The sequence below is a fragment of the Palaemon carinicauda genome, chromosome 22 (genome assembly GCF_036898095.1).
Source record: "Palaemon carinicauda isolate YSFRI2023 chromosome 22, ASM3689809v2, whole genome shotgun sequence".
Classification (NCBI taxonomy): domain Eukaryota; kingdom Metazoa; phylum Arthropoda; class Malacostraca; order Decapoda; family Palaemonidae; genus Palaemon; species Palaemon carinicauda.
Window position 1 is genome coordinate 6,941,869 of NC_090746.1, and position 21,959 is coordinate 6,963,827.

Sequence of the window (21,959 nt, forward strand, 5' to 3'; positions counted from 1 at the left end):
GCTTCTGTTTTCAGGCATAGAAATTTGGATCTATCTAATAACAAAGATCTTCAAGAACTTAAGTCTTTCGAGACTTCCAAGGAGCGTCATATTTCTACTCCTGCTTGGAACTTGGACGTGGTCCTGCAGTTCCTTATGTCAGACAGGTTTGAACCGTTAAATTCGGCCTCCCTCAAGACACTTTTCTTGGTGAGCTTGGCTTCTGCGAAAAGGGTTAGTGAGGTACATTCTTTTAGCAAGAATATCGGCTTCTCCGCTAATAAAGCAGTATGCTCTCTTCAGCTTGGTTTTTTGGCCAAAAATGAACTTCCGTCTCGTCCATGGCCTAAATCGTTTGAACTTCCCAGTCTATCTGAGATTGTTGGGAATGAAGTTGAGAGTGTGCTGTTCCCCGTTAGAGCTCTTAAATTTTATTTATCTAGAACTAAACCGCTGCGAGGTTTTTCAGAGGCTTTATGGTGCTCCATTAAAAAGCCCTCTTTGCCTATGTCGAAGAATGCGTTGTCTTATTTTATTAGACTTTTGATTACAGAGGCACACTCTCATTTAAGTGAGAAGGATCGTAATTTGCTTAAAGTTAAGGCTCATGAAGTTAGACCGGTAGCAACTTCAGTAGCATTTAAACAAAATAGATCCCTTAGAAGTATTATGTACGCGACCTTTTGGAGAAGCAAGTCAGTGTTCGCTTCATATTACTCGAAAGATGTCCTGACTCTTTATGAGGACTGCTACACGTTGGGACCATTCGTAGCAGCGAGTGCAGTAGTGAGTGAAGGTTCTACCACTACATTTACTTAATCCCAATATCCTTTTAATCTTCTCTTGAAATTTTTAATCTTTAAGTCTTTCGCAATCTTTTGATTTGGCGGGTGGTCAAAAATTTGTTTCTTGAGAGCGCCCAGATTAAGGGTATTGATGAGGTCCTGTTGTAGGGGTGTTCACCCTGATTATAACAGCTCCTAGAAGTCTTTCAGCATCCTGAGAGGATTGCTGGGCTTCATAAGGATAGCGGACTAATGAGTCAGAGTATTCATCAGAGTCAGCTTCCTTATCAGGTACCTATACTTAAGTTTGTTTTTTGAATATTTGTCAAAAACTCTTGAGCATATACGCCTTTATTGTTTTATTACTGGTCTCTACCCACCACCATGGGTGTGAATCAGCTATATATATATTCAATTCACCGGCTAAGTTTAATATTTAAAAATGATATTTTCAATTTAAAATAAATTTTTGAATATACTTACCCGGTGAATATATATAATTAAAGGCCCTCCCTTCCTCCCTGATAGAGACCCTACGGACTGAGAAGAACTGAATTGGTTGAGAAGTATATGCGGTATCTGGCCGATAGTCGGCGCTGGTGGGCACACCCGGCAGCCTTCATGGCGATCGCTCGCGAGTTTTTGGAATCTGTCGACCGTCGGAGACGTAAGCTATATATATATTCACCTGGTAAGTATATTCAAAAATTTATTCTAAATTGAAAATATATTTATAATTTTTTTTATTCCTCATATATAGATTATTTGTTATATCCTTACCTCACGGGGCTATTTTCGTTGTTGGAGACCTTGGGTGTAGCATCCTACTTTTCCAAATATTGTTGTAACTTTGATAGTTATAATAATATAATGATTATCTCTTTTCCCATGCATAGCAAATATTTAGGATAAGGGTGCCACCCTCTCACTATATCCCATTCTGATTTTCTCATATATCTTTCAGTGAGTAGCCAGAGTTCTCGTTCCCATCGTCAAGTTCGAAGATGCCTTGATGCAACTACAGGTGGACTTCACCTTACGCAATTGAATGCTATCCAACAACATTGAGCCAGCTATTATGCCAGTACATACAAGTGCATTGTACCTCGCAGTCGTTACAGGTACAGTACATTGGGTTAATTTTGTAGTCCTTCTGATTGCCTTAGGCTTAATATTTAAAGGTCACTCTTGAATGGCAGAGGCGAGGGACAGGACAATGCACTAGAGACTGACTTTATATACATATGATCAGTACCCAAGCCCCCTTTTCACCCAGGGTTGGACCTGGGAGGACCAGGCAATGGCTGCTGGGGATGTAGCAGGCTGACCCAAAAGCACTTTCAACCCCCCCCCCCCATCTATAGCTTACAAGGATGGTAAGTTTGCAGACACTTCAAGAATGTTGAGTTAGAGTGGTACTTGAACCTCAGTCTAGCAGAATGTCAGGCAGGGACATTTCCAATAGGCTACCACAATTCTTCTTGATTTATAATTAACTTCCACTCTTGTGTGTCTTTTCAATCTTGCTGTTCAACCTCTGAAATTTAACCTTATAATGTGATTGGGGTCTATCCCTTGTTGTGCTGAATGCCCCCTTACCTCCCAATGCTTGGCCTTATGTCCATAAATCATAACTCGAATCCTAATTTCTTTGGAAATCGAGAGAAGTTTCCAATTGTAATCTCTTGAATGAAATATAAATAATTTTTTGTTTCTGTTTTGGGTCAAAATATGAATGAATTCATCATCTCCTCCCACACCTGTTGACGCAAAGGTGTCCTCGGCTAGATTTCGCCAGTCGTCTCTATCCTAAGCTTTTAAATCAATACTTCTCCATTCATCATCATCTACTTCATTCTTCATAGTCCTCAGTCATGTAGGCCTGTCTACCAACTCTTCTAGTGCCTTGTGGAGCCCACTTTTGGGGAGTGATATCACTGGAATGAATGTCATTTGTTTTACTGTAAATGTTATTCATATTTACAATTTATTAAGATACATTTTGTGATTTAAGAACTTACATAAGCTTTTTAGAAAAGATATCTGGTATTGATGTACATAAATGGTATGTAGAATATCATTTGAAAAAACTATTCCATAGTTTCGTTTTAACCAGAGTAATTTTATTTATAATCTACATGAGTTATAACCCTATAGGTGTGAATCTGAAGAACTGTTCTAGTCAGCCATTTTGAGAGACAAGAGTAATAGACTAATGTATGGAATAATCAAACTATTTTATGATATGATTCTATGGTTTTATATGAGGAAGAGGGGCTAAGTTTAGTTGTCTATTCATAGTAAACAGTAAAAAGACCTTTACTAAAGTGCACTCATTTGATTTTTTTATTTGCCGTTATATTACTTAACAAAGCAAGCTGCTCTTCTTCCTGTCTGACCAATGATGAATATTTTATTACAAAAATTCAATAAATAAATGTGCTCATTTGATAACTTTTTTTCTTTTATTGCAGATATTCTTTCTTCAGTATTTGGTACAACACTGAGAACCTTTGGGAAGAAGTCATGAAGGGTTTGCAAGTGCCTGAATTTAGTTGCAAGGAGAGCATTTGGTTGTAGAAGACCTCTCCTTGCCAAGTCCTCATCGACGTAGAGTATAACAGCTCTCAGTTGACACCAGGAGTCTTATTAAACTCTCTCTACTTCTGGAGTCTCATGAATCCCTCGATCAACTCCAGGAAGCCATCAAAAATTCCAAAATAGATAACCAAAAATTACTCGCCTCACTGTTGCCAAAATAAAAAGACACAGTTCATCAGTCGGGTAGATTGTACAAGACATGTTGGCACAAAAGGTGTCACAAGGTATGGTAGTGTAGCTTTGAGAATATCAGAGCATTCTGAAAAATAATGGATCCTAGGGATAGATGATCATATTTCAAAACTGTATGGTTTGTGAAATTGCCATGCTGAAAATTTTAATGAGTGGATGGCATAGAAGAATATTGTATAGGCAAGTCTTGTTTAGATTACTTCATGTGAAAACACCTCTCTCTCTCTCTCTCTCTCTCTCTCTCTCTCTCTCTCTCTCTCTCTCTCTCTCTCTCTCTCTCTCTCTCTCTCTCTCGAATTCATTTGTTATTCATTCTGGAATCAGAAAAACTGGCCTAAATCAAAAAGGAAATATGTGCTATGACATGTGTAAAACACTGTCCATAGTGGTAGGATTTGTCAATGAAGGGGACAGGTGTGACCAGTGTCATTTTTAGATGAAGCCATTTTGATTTCTCACTTTTATGACGCATTTGAGTTTACTGTGTATTGGTACAATCCTGGGGGATTAATGTTCCCTCCCTGATGAATGATTTAAACTCCAAAAATTGTAAAGTTTTGAATTTGGGCAGAATGCAAAATCTATGAGCTCTACTTGGCAGAATGAATCCTAATTTAAGATACGTACCGACTTGAGAGCACTTGCTCCGTACTAGTATGATGTGATAACTGCAACTATTAGAGGGCTTATATCCAATTACTTGCATTTGTCAGAAATTATATCAATTTAAGGGAAAAAGAAAAGTAATAATCAGAAACTAGATTCTTTGGCTGCTCCTTGTTTGGTTGTTTGCAGATGGTGCAAAGACAGGCTTTTGCCGTTTAGCTGCTTGAAAAATGCAGGCTATATCTTCCCATTTAAGTCAGGATAGTAGTTTTCGGTAGTAGAATTCTAGAAGGATTTGTTGTTGTTTAAAAGTATATCTTTGATCTGTTTTCCATAATTTATTAAGAAAATTTTTGGAAAGTCTTTCAATGGGTTGTGGTTTCAAATACTGTAATTAGCATCAGCTCAGTCATCTATACTAGGCTATGTAAATTGTGTGCCTGTTTATACGAATGTACTTTGAACCAGGTTTGCCAATTACAATTAAGAGCATATGTACCTGAATTGGACAAGTCCAATAATGTTAGCTGCTTTGAAATAGAAGATTTCTTGCCTATCTCTGATGATTAATTCTCAATTGGCCTTCCAGAAAAACTGTAAGAGTACAGTTAATTTGTTTATGCAAGTCTCTATGTCAATGAGGCTCTTAGGCAATGTCTAGTACTGGAAAAATAATTTAATGACTTGCACATTAGCTGTTGAAGACGAGTTTTTATTTCAAGGAAATTATTTATATAACATGGTTTTTTTATGGGAAAGATAGGATTTTTGGGGCTACTTCCTAACTTTTTTTTTTCCAAATTAGTTTAAAAAACAACCTTGTTCCGTAACTGGAATACATACAAACTATGCTCTTTATTAGTGGTTATACTTTCGGCGGAGCTGAAATGACGAGCCGTTAGAATTTAGCGAGGGGTTAACTACCCCACACCGCTAGTTAGGGGGGGAAGGTAGCTGGCTACCACTCCCGTTCACACACCTGTGGTTTAGTCACTTTACTTTGGGCTCGGATGGAGAGCGGTTGTTTCTGCTCTCCCTCCTCGCCTATTCTGGACTGCCCATTAATTTTTGTCTTAACTTATTGTTATACATGGTCATACATATACCAAGGCACTTCCCCCAATTTTTGGGGGTAGCCGACATCAAACAAATGCAACAAAAAGGGGACATCTCCTCTCTACGTTCCTCCCAGCCTGACAAGGGACTCAACCGAGTTTGGCTGGTACTGCTAGGGTGCCAAAGCCCACCGTCCCACATTATCCACCACAGATGAAGCTTCATAATGCTGAATCCCCTACTGCTGCTACCCTCCGTGGTCATCCAAGGCACTGGAGGAAGCAGCAGGGCCTGCCGGAACTGCGTCACAATCGCTCGCCATTCATTCCTATTTCTAGCACGCTCTCTTGCCTCCCTTATCCTCCTATCACCCAGAGCTTCCTTCACTTCATCCATCCACCCAAACCTTGGCCTTCCTCTTGTACTTCTCCCATCTACTCTTGCATTCATCACCTTCTTTAGCAGACAGCCATTTTCCATTCTCTCAACATGGCCAAACCATATCAACACATTCATATCCACTCTAGCTGCTAACTCATTTCTTACACCCGTTCTCACCCTCACCACTTCGTTCCTAACCCTATCTACTCGAGATACACCAGCCATACTCCTTCGACACTTCATCTCAAACACATTCAATTTCTGTCTCCATCACTTTCATTCCCCACAACTCCGATCCATACATCACAGTTGGTACAATCACTGTCTCATACAGAACTCTCTTTAGAATCATGCCTAACCCTCTATTCTTTACCACTCCCTTCACTGCCCCCAACATTTTGCATCCTTCATTCACTCTCTGACATACTTCTGCTTCCACTCCACCGTTTGCTGCAACAATAGACCCCAAGTACTTAAACTGATCCACCTCCTCAAGTAACTCTCCATTCAACATGACATTCAACCTCGTACCACCTTCCCTTCTCATACATTTCGTAACCTTACTCTTACCCACATTAACTCTCAACTTCCTTCTCTCACACACCCTTCCAAATTCTGTTACTAATCTGCCAAGCTTCTCTTCTGCGTCTGCAACCAGTACAGTATCATTCGCAAACAACAACTGATTTACCTCCCATTCATGGTCATTTTCGTCTACTGTACCAGTTTCAATCCTCGTCCAAGCACTCGAGCATTCACCTCTCTCACCACTCTATCAACATACAAATTAAACAACCACGGTGACATCACACATCCCTGTCTCAGTCCCACTCTCACCGGAAACCAATCGCTCACTTCATTTCCTATCCTAACACATGCTTTACTACCTTTGTTGAAACTTTTCACTGCTTGCAACAACCTTCCACCAACTCCATATAACCTCATCACATTCCACATTGCTTCCCTATCAACTCAATCATACCCTTTCTCCAGATCCATAAACGCAACATACATATCCTTACCTTTGCTAAATATTTCTTGCATATCTGCCTAACTGTATAAATCTGATTCATACAACCCCTACCTCTTCTAAAACCACCCTGTACTTCTAAGATTGCATTCTCTGTTTTATCCTTAATCCTATTAATCAGTATTCTACCATACACTTTTCCATCTACACTCAACAAACTAATACCCCTGAATTACAACACTCATGCACATCTCCCTTACCCTTGTATAGTGGTACAATACACGCACAAACCCAATCTATTGGTACCATTGACAACACAAAACACATATTAAACAATCTCACCAACCATTCAAGTACAGTCACACCCCCCTCCTTCAACATCTCAGCTCTCACACCATCCATACCAGGTGCTTTTCCTAATCTTGTTTCATCTAGTGCTCTCCTCACTTCCTCTCTTGTAATCTCTCTCTCATTCTCATCTCCCTTCACTGGCACCTCAACACCTGCAACAGCAATTATATCTGCCTCCCTATTATCCTCAACATTCGGTAAACTTTCTAAATACTCTGCCCACCTTTTCTTTGCCTCCTCTCCTTTTAACCACCTTCCATTTCCATCTTTCACTGTCTCTTCAATTCTTGAGCCAGCCTTCCTTACTCTCTTCACTTCTTTCCAAAACTACTACTAATTCTCTTCATATGAACAACCCAATCCCTGACCCCACCTCAGGTCAGCTGCCTTCTTTACCTAACTTACCTTGCGCTTTACTGCTACATTTTTCTCTATATCTTTCATACATCTCTACACTCTTACTCTGCAGCCCTTCTTAAAAAGCCCTCTTCTTGCCACACACATCACTTGCAATCCCAACAAAATTTTCTTTTACTAACTTCCACTCCTCTAAATTACCAGTTTCTCTTACTTTCACTCCGTCATATGCCATTTTCAACTTTTCTTGATATTTACTTTTTACCCCCAGTTTTATTAGCTCTTCAACCCTCACTAGCTCCCTTTTATATCCACCTACTCTATTCCCCCACTCTTTTGCTACAACTACGTTTTTCTTCCACCAAAAAATGATCAGACATACCGTTGGCCATACCCCTAAACACGTGCACGTCTTTCAATCTTCCAAACATTCTTTTAGTTATCAACACAATCCATTAATGCCCTTTCTACCACTCTTCCATTTGCCACTCTTACCCATGTTTACTTGTTTTTATCTTTCTTTTTGAAAAAGCCAGAACTTATCACCATCTCTTGCTCAACACACATCTACCAGTCTCACCACTCATTTTCACCTGGTACACCATACTTCCCACTGACACTTCCCACCTCTCCAGTGCTCACTCAAGCATTTAAGTTACCCATGACAACTACATAATTTCTTCTACACACCTAGTTAAATCATTCCAGAAATCATTCCGCTCTTCACTTTTCTCACAACCTGGCCTATACACTGACAAAAGCCCAACGTTCCCTACCCAACCTAACCCTTACCCACATTAACCTAGATGATATCTCCTTCCATTCCACTACTTTACCTGTCATCCATTCGCTCAGCAATAAAGCCACACCTCTTGCTCTTCCCCTTTCAATCCCAGACACTCTACCAGACATTTTACCAAACATCGCTTCACCTTTCCCTTTTATCTTTGTCTCACACAAAGCCAATATATCCATCCTTCTATTCCTAAACATACTTCCAATCTCACATCTTTTACTCTCTATCGTACTACATCCACGCACATTCAAACACCCCAAAACTAGAGTGCGGGGAGCAGTCACCCTCCCCCCAGCTCCACTTCTTTGATGTCTCACAGGATTATAATACAGGAGGGGGGGTGTTGTTTCCCAGCCCCTCGTCTTAATGTTAATGTATATATATGTATAGAAATGTGATAAGTTTCCTTTTCAGTGTTTGTGCTGTGCGTGTGATACATATACGACGACGACACTTGCATACATTAGCATCGGAACAAGGCCAGCACAGTTCCACTTCATGGGGAACAACCTCTCCTCTCTGGTCCATTGGTCTTCCCGTCAGCATATAACCGTTAACTCGGCCGCCGCAGGGAATCGTCACCACCTGGACCCTTTTCATTCAAGAATTGTCACCTTTTCCCTTTTCCTACGGGAAACTGGATTACTGAGTGAAGGGAATGTGGCCTCTCAGAGGTTGACTACGGTCTTTCTCTTCTCAAGGTCGTTCACCTTTCAACAACAGTGTACTATTGGGAAGAGCTCCTTTCCCATTCGCGGGTTAAGTTGCTCTTCCGATTGTTTGTCTCAATTATTTTCCAGTGAAATTGTAATTGTAACTTTTCAGCTTTTCTCCCTGGGAAACATTTCCCTTCGGAGGATCAGTGGTTCTCGCTATTAGTGAGTATTCTTAGCTGATTTAGATAATTGTAATTCTCTTTTTATTAATTACTCCGCTCCTTCCTTCTCCCGTAGATGTCGACTGGGGAAGGAAGGGCGCAATACTTATTTTTGTTATTCCCTCGGGGTTCCTCTTCGGAGTTCCTCCCTAGGGAATTTTTCTGTTAAATAATTCATTTTATGTTTTCCCAGTTAACTATGCAGTTTTCTTCGTTCGACTAAGAGTACCGACGAAGCAGAGCTGTTCTTTTCATGCCTGGAGAATCTGCTGTCACTGCTCTCCCTCAGACGTCGTTATGGGCGTCATCCCTTCTCTTAGAATTACTCCCATGACAACATGACCAGCACTTCAGATCATCATAGAACGCTAACCAGGAGGTTCACCTCCAGGGGTTAGACAACTTCCCTTCCGAGGGAAAGTTTCCTCCCCAGGTGCGAGGTAGTTTCTCCCTTCCGAGAGGAAACTTCCCACATCTTAATTAATTCATAGTCTCTGACTGGTGTTGCTGTCTTCGCCCAGACTTCTCTTCCCCCCTTGTTGAGTCTCTTCCTTCAGGGACGGAGCACAGTCTTGGCAAGTCTCTTCTACGAAGTGTTTACCTCTCTCGTTTGCGAGGTAGGCCACTTGCAGAGATTCCTCTTCGGAGGATTGCTACTGTTGAAGGTCAGCTTGCTGATCCACCGGCCCTAATAGGTGTCATCAAGTCTCTTCTACGAAGTGTTCACCTCTCTCGTTCACGAGAGAGGCCACTCATAGAGACACCTCTTCGGAGGATCACTCTGCTCATCAGTTCCTGATCATCCTACCAGCAGACCTACCAGTGCAACCTAGCGCTGCAACTTAGTCAGTGGACTTCGGTCCTGGACTCCTGCTAAGGCTAGCTTGCTGGTCCACCGGCCCTCATGGGCTTCATCAGTTCCTGATCATCCTACCAGTAGACCTACAAGTGTAACCTTGCGCTGCAATTTAGTCCGTGGACTTCGGTCCTGGACTCTTCTATGGACCTTTCACGATTACCATCAGTGGATGTTCGCCCTTCCAGAGGGCACATCCCAGTTCCTAATCGTCCTACCATCTGACCTGCTGATCTACCTACACAACCTTACGCCGCTGGTAGTTCTTTTGGGGTCCTGGACTCTAACACGTACCTTTTACGGTCCCCATTGGTGGATGCTCACCCTTCCAAAGGGCACATCCCAGTTTCTGATCGTCCTACCCTCTGACCTGCCGTTCTACCTACACAACCTTACGCCGCTGGTAGTTCTTTTGGGGTCCTGGACTCTTCCACGTACCTTTTACGGTCCCCATTGGTGGATGCTCACCCTTACAAAGGGCACATCCCAGTTTCTGATCGTCCTACCAGCTGACCTGCCGATCTACCAACGCAACCCTACGCCACTGGTAGTCCTTTGGACTTCGGTCCTGGAGTCTTTCGCGGACCTTTTACGGTCCCTATCAGTGAGTGCTTGCCCTTCCAAAGGGCGTGTCCCAGTTCCTGATCGTCCTGCCAGCTGACCTACTGATCTACCAACGCAACCTTACGCCGCTGTTAGTCTTTGGACTTCAGTCCTGGACTCTTCCGTGGACCTTTTACAGTCTCTATCATGGATGTTTGCCCTTCCAAAGGGCTCATTCCAGTCGTCCTGCCAGCTGACCTGTCGACCTACTAGGGCTATCTTACGCTACAGTTAGTCCTTGGACTTTGGTCCTGGACTCTCTGAGGATCACCAGCTCCCTCCTACCAGCTTTATCAAGTGCGCGCGCCCACCAACAGTCTACTGTGCGCGCGCCCGCCAACAGTCTACTGTGCGCGCGCCCGCCAACAGTCTACTGTGCGCGCGCCCGCCAACAGTCTACTGTGCGCGCGCCCGCCAACAGTCTACTGTGCGCGCGCCCGCCAACAGTCTACTGTGCGCGCGCCCGCCAACAGTCTACTGTGCGCGCGCCCGCCAACAGTCTACTGTGCGCGCGCCCGCCAACAGTCTACTGTGCGCGCGCCCGCCAACAGTCTACTGTGCGCGCGCCCGCCAACAGTCTACTGTGCGCGCGCCCGCCAACAGTCTACTGTGCGCGCGCCCGCCAACAGTCTACTGTGCGCGCGCCCGCCAACAGTCTACTGTGCGCGCGCCCGCCAACAGTCTACTGTGCGCGCGCCCGCCAACAGTCTACTGTGCGCGCGCCCGCCAACAGTCGTCGGTGCGCGCGCCCGCCAACAGTCGTCGGTGCGCGCGCCCGCCAACAGTCGTCGGTGCGCGCGCCCGCCAACAGTCGTCGGTGCGCGCGCCCGCCAACAGTCTTCCATGCGCGCATGCGTTGATGGTCTTCTGCGCGTGGGCACCGATAGTCTTGCGCACACTCGCCAATGGTCCCGCGAGTGCCAATAGTCTTGCGCGCACGCGCCAATCGTCTTGCACACACGCACCAATGGTTTTGCTCGCGTGCACGCCAACAGTCGTCCGTGCAGTATTCCGTGCGCGCCCGCACCAACGGTCTTCCACGCGTGGGCGTTGATGGTCTCCCTCCGCGCGCCTCAACAGTCTTCTGCGCCCGCGCGCCAACAGTCTTCTGCGCCCGCGCGCCAACAGTCTTCAGCACTTGGGCGCCAGCAGTCTCCATGTAGTACTCTCACGCACTCTCCAATGCACCTACCCTTGCGCAACCAGTCACAAGCTTCGGCGCATTCTAGGGAGACTGCACAAAACTACACAGTGCCTTACTGCGCGCCAGCGCTCTTCCGCACTTTCCTGTGCCTCCTGCACAGTTGCGGTCTCAGATCCAATGCGCCAGCTCTTGCCAAAGAGCCAGTGCTCGCAGATCCAATGTGCCAGCGCTTGCCTGTTCTCCAGGCAGAAATTAAGCACTAGCATCATCCTGTGTGCCATCACTCCAGTACTCTCCTGTACACTTGCGCAATAGGCAGAAAAAAGGAATAAAACTTTTGGACAGGTCACCATTGCACCATTCCTCCCCGCAAACATAACATTGCCTCCGGGAAAAGATGAAAGAGACTTTACAGAAGGATTCAAGATCCCGAAGATTCCATCTTACAAGGGGAATCGAAACGGGAAATCCTTGGTCCCTGTCTCTTCTGAAGTTTCTTTTTTTCCTTGACAGACCACCGTCAGCAAACAGGAAAGCATCAACAGTCTGATCTCTAGATCACTGTTTGCTGATGGCTAGTCCACGGTTTACCGATCGCTAGGTCGCCGATCGCCAATTGCTAGCTCAACGCTGATCTTTGACCTCTAGTCCATCCAATGACTAACGATCTCCAATTGCTAGCATTCCAATCACCGATTGCTAGTCAATAACCAGTCATCAGCTTGCTGATCACTAGATCACCGATGGGCAGCTTATCTTTCTTCGAGCATTGACCTCAGCTTGCTGGTCTCTGACCAACCAGGGGGGACCCTAATCAGCTTGCTGATCTGTGACCAACCAGGGGGGACCCTAATCAGCTTGCTGATCTGTGACCAACCAGGGGGGACTCTAATCAGCTTGCTGATCTCTAGCTAACCATCGTCTCACAGACTGCCGATTCACCAATCATCGGCAATTCGCCAGTAGTTCGTGACTCGAACTTACTAGTTAACCTCTGCCCGTAGTTCCCTAGATCAGAAGGTATACAACATACTACTTGCTACTGACTGTTAGCCATCACACTGAAGTGATCTGCAAACGTTCGACAACCCTCTTCAGCGGCTTGTCGACAGGGAACAACTTGCGAGTACTCTCCAACTGCACGGTAACCATGATAGCCAACTGTTAACCATTGATTAACATTCGCCAGATTGATTCTATTCTAAGGAATAGCATCAATCCCATCAGGGCGCATGGTAAGGCTAAGCGTTGCCTTCCTTCTGTTATTTGGAGTTTTCTCTCGGGAAGAATTCTTACACTGGGTATCACGTCTGATCCTTTATGACACGAGTCAAGATTCTAGCGTCGACAATCTTCCATGCCAAAGGATCCGCAAGGAGGTGTCCCTTTGGGTCGATGTCCACACCATGTTAGAGTTCGAACAATGGTTAAGACCTCAGATCTTCATTTGTACACTGGTCCTAAAGGACACTTACTTCCAGGCCCAAACCATCCATCTAGGAAGATTGAAAGATTCAGGCTAGACATATTTTTTTTTATTTATTCTTTATTGACAAAACTTTATATACATTGTAGTACAATAATTATATTTAGTTTACACAAAACAGTGGGTTTTATTCTGTAACAATTATACATTTTCCCCATTACATTATAAAATATTTTGTCCAGAAAAATTATATTTTCTTCCATAAAGAAATATAAGGCTATTAATCAACCATCACAACAAACCCCTCATACATCAACACCAAAACAAAACAAATATTTATTTATAAATCTTTAACACTTCAAATATATACTGGCACAGGTCAATTACGTGGTTTTCTTCTCCAAACAGTGCGTCTATGTTCGTATAATTAAGATTACTAAATTTCTGCCTCTTCGATCGTGACATTGTACATTCAATTAGGACATGCACTTCATTCTGTACTGTCTGTGAATCACAATTACACACTCGCAACTCCCTTGGAGTTCTACTCCACCTTCCCGTCTCTATTCTTAGGTCGTGGGACATTAAACGTAATCTAGTGAAGGCAATTCGTATATAGTCTGGTACATAAACATTTTCACTGTACACTCTATGCCTTTGCAAGGATCTATTTAAAATTTCTCTGTACGTATAATATTTTGTTGCTGTTTCAGGTTTATTCCGGATTTCATTTTTCATTTGGTCAAGGCTTGACCTGATGATGTTATCAACTAGACAAGAATTCAAAAATCTGTAACCGGGTGTATTTTCACTTCTGCAAATTTCATAAATATAGTGGAACGGTTCTTCCATATCAATGTTCGCCATTTTTTTTTCTAAAAAACGTTTCCTTCTTACTTGAACTTCACGATTAAAAGACTCAAGGCCACTCTCCACTAAGCACAATGTCATAGGCATATTATTTCTGACCCCCAATAAGCATCTAACAGCCTGGTTGTATATCCTCTCCATACATATTACGTTGTTTGTAAGCCAACTCTCTGCACTATAAAGTAGTGAGGCTCCTAACGCTGCTTTGAACACTTTGACTTTATATGCATATGGCATAGTTGTATTGTTATAACAAAATATTGAGAACTTGTTAATGGTCTTTGCATTTTCAATTTCATGTTGTTTGAGCACTGATTGCATTTTGCCATCACCCGTAAACCATGCACCAAGATACAAATATTTTTCACAATGGTCTATCTTAACATTATTTATGACTAGAGACTCTTTATCTCTTGCATTTCCATTTACTACAAAAAACTTGGTCTTTTTTTCGTTAACAATCATCCCATATAAGTTACAGTAATCCAACATAATCCCAATTTTCTCAAAACACTTTTCTCTTGATGTACTTAAAATAACTGTGTCATCCATCAATAATAGCGTATGCATTGTCCCTAAAAACCCATCTCTGCCAATTCCCTCTTTTATCATTTTAACCATTTTGTCTAGGTAGATAGTAAATAATAAACAGCTTGTTGGAGCACCCTGACGTATTCCAACAGTAGATATAATCACAGCTGATTTCAAGACACTTTTAGTACAAGCATAGATCTTATGAATGGCCATTAACATAGTCTTACCACAACCTTTCTCTTTTAGACACTCAATTAACTTATCTCTTGGAACACGGTCGTATGCTTTACTAAAATCTACAAATACAACATACAGCTTCTTTTTCTTAAAAATTGTGTAGTCCATCATAAGCCTCAAAGATAATATTTGTTCGATACACCCTCTACCCTTTTGGGCTCCAGCCTGACATTTATCTATACCAGCCCACAGATTTAAACGTCTCACCAACAGTGCATCATAAAATTTTGCGAAAGTGTTCATTATGCTTATGCCCCTGTAATTCCCACAGTCCATTCTATTACCTGATTTGAAGAGTGTAACTAACCTGTCATGACACCAAGCAAAAGGGTAAATAAAATTACAAAATAAAAAGTTACAAATGGTAAGGAAAAAGCTCAGCCAAGTCATTGGCAAAAGCGACAATATACCAGGGCACACACCAACATAGCTTTTCCCCTTATTCATTTTTTTTACTGTCATATCTATCTCTTGATAAGTGAATGGGTCGTCTAATATAGGAATGTTAGGTGACGAAGATATATCGAGTGGTTGGATATTGTTTGCAAGATTAGGATCAGGATTAAAGAGCCTTTCGAAATGTAATTTGAAATGAACGTCATCCGGTTGAGTACTGTCATCATTATTCATTACATTCCCTTTCCAGTTAATTGACTTCCAAATAAGAAACACCAGTTCAGGGCACAGTGCTTCAGTCTTAACACCACACCCATCTTTGTCTCACAGGATCAGCTTCTGTCTCCTCCATTTCGGGACGACTGACTGACCTTAGCAGACTCAGTGGCAACCTTGCATTAGCACCGGAACTTCTGAAGTCTTTTTACCAAGATCCAGTGATCAGGGTAAACCTGCGGAAGTCTTCCCTACTTCCCTCCGAGAAGACTGGTGCATCTGGAAATGATTCTAGACACCATTCTAGACACCAATCTCCACAAAACCTTCTTGAAAACGTGAACAACTCCAAAGTGACTTGAGTCTGACTGGAATTAGGCCCTCGATCCCCCAAACATTCAGATCCCCATGGGACCAGAAGTTTGGACGAACCTCTAGGGATGGGTGTCAGTCGAGAATCTACAGAGCGGCATAATCTTCTCATCCTTCCCCACACCTCGAAATTGATGTTGTACTTAGAACACTTCAAAAGAAGAGAGGAGGGACCATAGTGCTGCACCACACGACCTCAGCCCTCTGGACAGAGTCCGAAAGTACCTTCATTTAAATCTCTTAAGAGATAAAGGCCAACTTTCCGGTCCTTCATCAGCCTCTTCGGTTCCTAACAGACCACTCAGTAATGTGATGGACGACAACACCACACACCACATAGAGACTCACATCGGCAAGCAAGAAGGATCTTGCTCGTAGCCTCTTCCCATCTAACAATATAAACTCTAAGATGGACCGAAGTCCGTTCGGTACCACTATCAGCCCGCTTCATTCCAGACAAGAAGAACGTGCTCGCCGACAATTTGTGCACAGCATCTCAGATAAGGTATACAGAAAGGTTTTTGGATCGCCTTGTAGCCGACAAAGTCCCGACTTTACGGGGTCCTCCAACTAGAGATCTGTTCGCAACGCACCTGAATCTCAGGCTACTGTTGCTCCCCAGCCCTAGACCCCAAGGCTCTCTGGCAACAACGGTGGGTAAAACTGACATTTATGTCTCGTCCCTGTTTTATATCGAGAAGGACACCCAAGAAGGCTAGAACATCGGTCAACCTCTCAAGGACTCTCCTAGCTCCGCTATGGCATTATGCAGAACGTTTTCCAAACCTTTTGCAGCTCCTGATAGTCTCCAAGAGAACCCTCTCCTCATCACAGACAACCCACTTCGACACCTACCACAAGCTATAGCTTTGCTATGATCGTACGCCTGGAGACTACCCAGTGCCTCTTTTGTGAAAAGGTTGTCTAGATGTCTGAGGAATTACTCAGCATCAGTCTACCAGGCAGTGTAACGTCTTGTGTGGTTGGTGTCATGTGAAAATGTCTCTCTCTACTTGATACCTCTATTCCAGGAATAGCGGAATCCTCGAGTATATACAAGAGGAAAAGACACCCTATTCAGTTTCAACAGGTAAAGATGATCACTCAACCTTGATCCTTCACCTTCAAACTGAAAGAAAGTCACATCCTCTCATCAATATACCTTTCCTAACTCATGCGGACTTACAACATGCCTTTCTCCAGTCAAAATTGAGACCTTCCTCTCGGAACTTGGTTCAAATTCTCCGATCAATAAGAGACCTCCTGAATCTCAGGTTGCCGTTGCTCCCCAGCCCTAGACCCCAAGGCTCTGGCAACAATCGTGGGTACAACAATGACGTTTACGTCTCATCCCTATTTTATCTGGAGAGGGACACTCAAGAAGGCCAGAACATCAGTCAACCTCTCAAGGACTCTCCTAGCTCCGCTATGGCATTATGCAGAACGTTTTCCAAACCTTTTGCAGCTCCTGATAGTCTCCCCAAGAGAACCCTCTCCTCATCACAGACAACCCACTTCGACACCTACTACAAGCTATAGCTTTGCTATGATTGTACGCTTGGAGACTACCCAGTACTACTTTTTCGAAAAGGTTGTCTTGATATCTGAGGAATTCCTCAGCACCAGTCTACCAGGTAGTATAACGTCTTGTGTGGTTGGTCTCGTGAAAGTGTCTCTCTCCACTCGATACCTCTATTCCAGGAATAGCGTAATCCTCGAGTATATACAAGAGGAAAAGACCCCTATTCAGTTTCGACAGGTAAAGATGATCACTCAACCTTGATCCTTCACCTTCAAACTGAAAGAAAGTCGCATCCTCTCATCGATATACCTTTCCTAACTCATACGGACTTACAACTTGCCTTTCTCCAGTCAAAATTGAGACCTTTCTCTCGGAACATGGTTCAAATTCTCCGATCAATAAAGAGACCTCCTTATGTTCCACTTCATCAGGAAACAAATTTTCTCCTGATTTAAGAAGACAATGTTCCTGCACTCTCAGACAGCAACCATACGAGTCAAAGAACTTTTTGGTCTCTCTTTCGACATCGCCCATTATTGAGAAGGGCGAAAGACAGTGTTCAGTTTCGTCCCTGAGTATGTTGCCAGACACAGTCTCCAGAGGTGACGGTTCCTACACAAGTCTCCACTCGGTAACGGACGATTTAGATCATCCGTTACTGTACTCAGGGTAAGGTATGAGACTTTACCTAAAGAAAACGGCAACAGCCCACCCGGGTCCCTTCTCTTGTCATCAGCACTGGGAGAGACTTGAGGAGGATCACCGAAACATCATCTCAACATAACGACTCACAGTGTTAGGGTCATAGCTATGCCCCTGGTCCTTCTTAGCAGATTACTCTGTGATGCAGGTTTTACAAGAAAGGATGTGAATGCTCCAGGTGACTTACACAACCTTTCTCCTGCAAGACGTGACCCACAGGAACTCTATACGATCTCTACCAGTCAGGTGGTGGCTGCAAAACAGCTGGTTGTATACCTCAAGCTCCTTATTGGACAAGTAGCAGAAGGTTGAGGGCAGTGTTACCCGGTTTTAGTCTGCGTGAATGAAAAGATTTGACTGGCTCTTATTCTTTTCTTCATCCTACCCTCTCGTGGGGAAAGCAGCATCCTGGGTTCTCTGCATAAGCTGACCTCAAACCACTGCAGGTAGACCATGCTCCCTTGTGTACCTAGTATTAAGCTAATACTGTTGCATCCCCATACCCTGGCGAGGTGGTATTGGTTGTCTTGGTTACATTAGGTTTTTCCTACATAGACTGAATAACTTTACCTATACAGTCACACTTCTGCACATCTCCACACACAGCTTGCGTAGGCCGGGGACCTTGTGTAGCAAGGTTTTAGCTAGGGCAGGGACTCCTTATTTTTGAGTACTAACATACTCGGATAAGGAGCCCCCGGGCAAAGCCAAAAGCCAGATTGTCAGGGACGTCCGCCCTTCCTAATGGGTGAGTCACCCCTAATAAATAGCGTGGTTTGTATTCCAGTTACGGAACAAATGACAGATTCGTAGATAATTTGTATTTTTCCTAACTATACAAACCTTAGGTATTTATACAAACTTGCCCGCTAACCCTATCCCCCTTGAAGTCCTACCTCCAGCAAAGTGACTAAATCACAGGTGTGTGAATTGGAGTGGTAGCAAGCTTCCTACCCCCACTAACTAGCGGTGTAGGTAGCTAACCCTCGCTAAATTTTAATGGCTCGTCATTTCAGCTCCGCCGAAAGTATAACCCCTAATAAATAGCTAAGGTTTGTATAGTTAGGAAAAATGCGAATTATCTACGAATTTGTCATATTCTTTCAGTGACTTTGTCTGGCCATCTGTTAGGATTGCATTTTCTTATATGGCATCAAGTAATACTAAAGGTATATGGCATGCCAAGTCTACAGTGAGTCCTTTTCTGTCAGTCTTGTTAGTTCTGTTGTCAACAAAATGATCATTGAACATGAGAAATCAAGCTTACAATCTCCTATGGTATGTTCCTTACATTCAGAAGAGGAATTCAGGAATCTTTTTCCATACACTTGCAAATAAGATTATTGAGTTACATCCTGATAATTCAATTAAAGAATAAATGCATCTACTTCTCCAAGTTTGGAGTCTCCTTCAAATTAATCTGTTGGTGATAGTGTCAAATTACCTTTCAGATTCCAACCAGAGTTCTACATTATACCAAAGTCTTTTCCTTTGTAAAACCGCTATCTGGAAAAGGCCAAGATATTATCGAGATCTGTTTACATTTTGTAAAGGATGTACAATACAGTAGGTTATTTCTGGTATAAAAATCTTCTGGAGATTGGAAATAATTTCTCAAGTTTTCTCTTATGTTCCAATTTACAATTAGGTTCTCTGGGGAGACCCGTTCTTCAGAAAGGTTTTCCTCAGTTGCGCTTGCTTGCCAAATGGTCTCTTAGTACCCAACACTTGTATTTCATAAACCAAGTTCAAGATATGTTTTGATATTGATGAATTGGTCTCCGTTTAGTGTCTTAGTTCTTGAAAGATTTAAAGGTGTATTTTTGTAGTTTAGTAAAAGAAAATGTTTTGGGATGGCAAGAAGTTTGTTGGAAGCAGCATGAGGAAGGGGAGTGAATAGTGGAATAAAGGAGTGAAGGTAAAAGTGGAAGAGAAAAAGAGGGCATTTGAAGAATGGCTGCAGAGTAAAAGTGTAGAGAAGTATGAAAGATTTAGAGAAAAATGTGAATGTAAAGCACAAGGTAACTGAAGCAAAGAGGGCGGCTGACCTGAGGTGTGGTCAGGGAGTGGGTCGTTCATATGAAGAGAATAAGTAGTAGTTTTGGAAATAAGTGAAGAGAGTAAGGAAGGCTGGTTTGAGAATTGAAGAGAGTGAAAGATGGAAATGGAAGGTTGTTAAAAGGAGAGGAGGCAAGGGAAAGGTGGGTGGAATATTTTGAAAGTTTACTGACTGTTGAGGATAATAGGGAGGCATATATAATTGCTGTTGCAGGTGTTGATGTGCCGGTGATGGGAGATTAGAATGAGAGAGATTACAAGAGAGGAAGTGAGGAGAGCACTAGATGAAACGAGAGTAGGAAAAGCACCTGGTATGGATGGTGCGAGAGCTGAGATGTTGAAGGAAAGGGGGTGTGACAGTACTTGAATGGTTGGTGAGATTGTTTAATGTGTTTTGTGTTGTCAATGGTACCAGTAGATTGGGTTTGTGCATGATAGATGTGCCTGAGTGTTGTAATTCAATGGGTATTAGTTTGTTGAATGTAGTTGGAAAAGTGTATGGTAGAGTGCTGATTAATAGGATTAAGGATAAAACAGAGAATGCAATCTTAGAAGTACAGGGTGGCTTTAGAAGTGGTACGGGATGTATGAATCAGATTTTTAGTTAGGCAGAGATGCGAGAAATATTTAGCAAAAGGTAAAGATATGTATGGTGTGTTAATGGATCTGGAGAAAGCATATGATAGAGTTGATAGGGAAGCGGTGGGGAATGTGATGAGGTTATATGGAATTGGTTGAAGGTTGTTGCAAGCAGGGAAAAGTTTCTACAAAGGTAGTAAAGCATGTTTTAGGATAGGAAATTAAGTGAGCAATTGGATTTCGGTGAGAGGGAGGCTGAGACAGGGATGTGTAATGTTGCCATGGTTGTTTAACTTGTATGTTGATGGAGTGGTGAGAGAGGTGAATGCTCGAGTGCTTGAACGAGGATTGAAACGTAGATGAAAATGATCATGAATGGGAGGTAAATCAGTTGTTTGCAGATGATACTTTACTGGTTGCAGACTCGGAAGAGAAGCTTGGCCGATTAGTGACAGAATTTGGAAGGGTGTGTGAGAGAAGGAAGTTGAGAGTTAATGTGGGTAAGAGTAAGGTTATAAAATGTACGAGAAGGAAAGGTGGTGCGAAGTTGAATGTCATGTTTTATGGTGAGTGACTTGAGGAGGTGGATCAGTTTAAGTACTAGGGGTCTGTTGTTACAGGAAATGGAGGAGTGGAAGCAGATGTATGTAGAGTGAATGAAGGATGCAAAGTGTTGGGGGCAGTGAAGGGAGTGGTAAAGAATAGAGGGTTGGGCATGAATGTAAGAGTGTTCTGTATGAGAAAGTGATTGTACTAACTCTGATGTATGGATCGGAGGTGTGGGTAATGAAAGTGACGGAGATGTGTTTGAGATAAAGTGTCTAAGGAATATGGCTGGTGTATCTCAAGTAGATAGGGTTAGGAACGAAGTAGTGAGGGTGAGAACTGGTGTAAGAAATGATTTAGCAGCTAGAGTGGATGTGAATGTGTTGAGGTGGGTTGCCCATGTTGAGCGAATGAAAAATGGCTGTCTGCAAAAGGTGGTGATGAATGCAGGAATTGATTGGAGAAGTACAAGAGGAAGGCCAAGGTTTGGGTGGATAGATGGAGTGAAGGAAGCTCTGGGTGATAGGAGGATAGATGTGAGAGTGGCAAGAGAGCATGCTAGAAATAGGAATAAATGGTGAGCAATTGTGACGCAGTTCCAGAAGGCCCTGCTGCTTCCTCCTGTCACCTTGGGTGACTGTGGAGGTAGCAGCAGTAGGGGATTCAGCGTTATGAAGCTTTATCTGTGGTAGATAACGGGGTAGGGTGGGCTGTGGCACCCTAGCAGTACCAGCCAAACTCGGTTGAGTCCCTTGTCAGGCTTGGAGGGATGTAGAGAGGAAAGGTCCCCTTTTTTCATTTATTTGATGTCAAGCTACCCCCCAAAATTGGGGGATGTGCCTTGGTATACATATGATGTATGATTTTTGTAGTTATTTGTCCCCATTCTTAGTTAGGTTTTTTGAGTATATCTCTTCTCAATGTTCCATTGGATTACCTCCCAACTA

The 21,959-nt window shown here is 43.1% G+C and overlaps 1 protein-coding gene across 1 annotated transcript in view; it reads left to right on the top strand.

Moving 5' to 3' along the window:
* Positions 1–3,753, top strand: part of LOC137615780 (uncharacterized) — a 37,378-nt gene extending 33,625 nt beyond the window's left edge. Inside the window, exons 4-5 of the mRNA XM_068345477.1 lie at positions 1,729–1,885; positions 3,239–3,753. Of these exons, the coding sequence (XP_068201578.1) occupies positions 1,729–1,832 (104 nt within the window). The 3' untranslated portion in view covers positions 1,833–1,885; positions 3,239–3,753. The remainder of the gene's footprint in view (positions 1–1,728; positions 1,886–3,238) is intronic.
* The last annotated feature ends 18,206 nt before the right edge of the window (positions 3,754–21,959 follow it).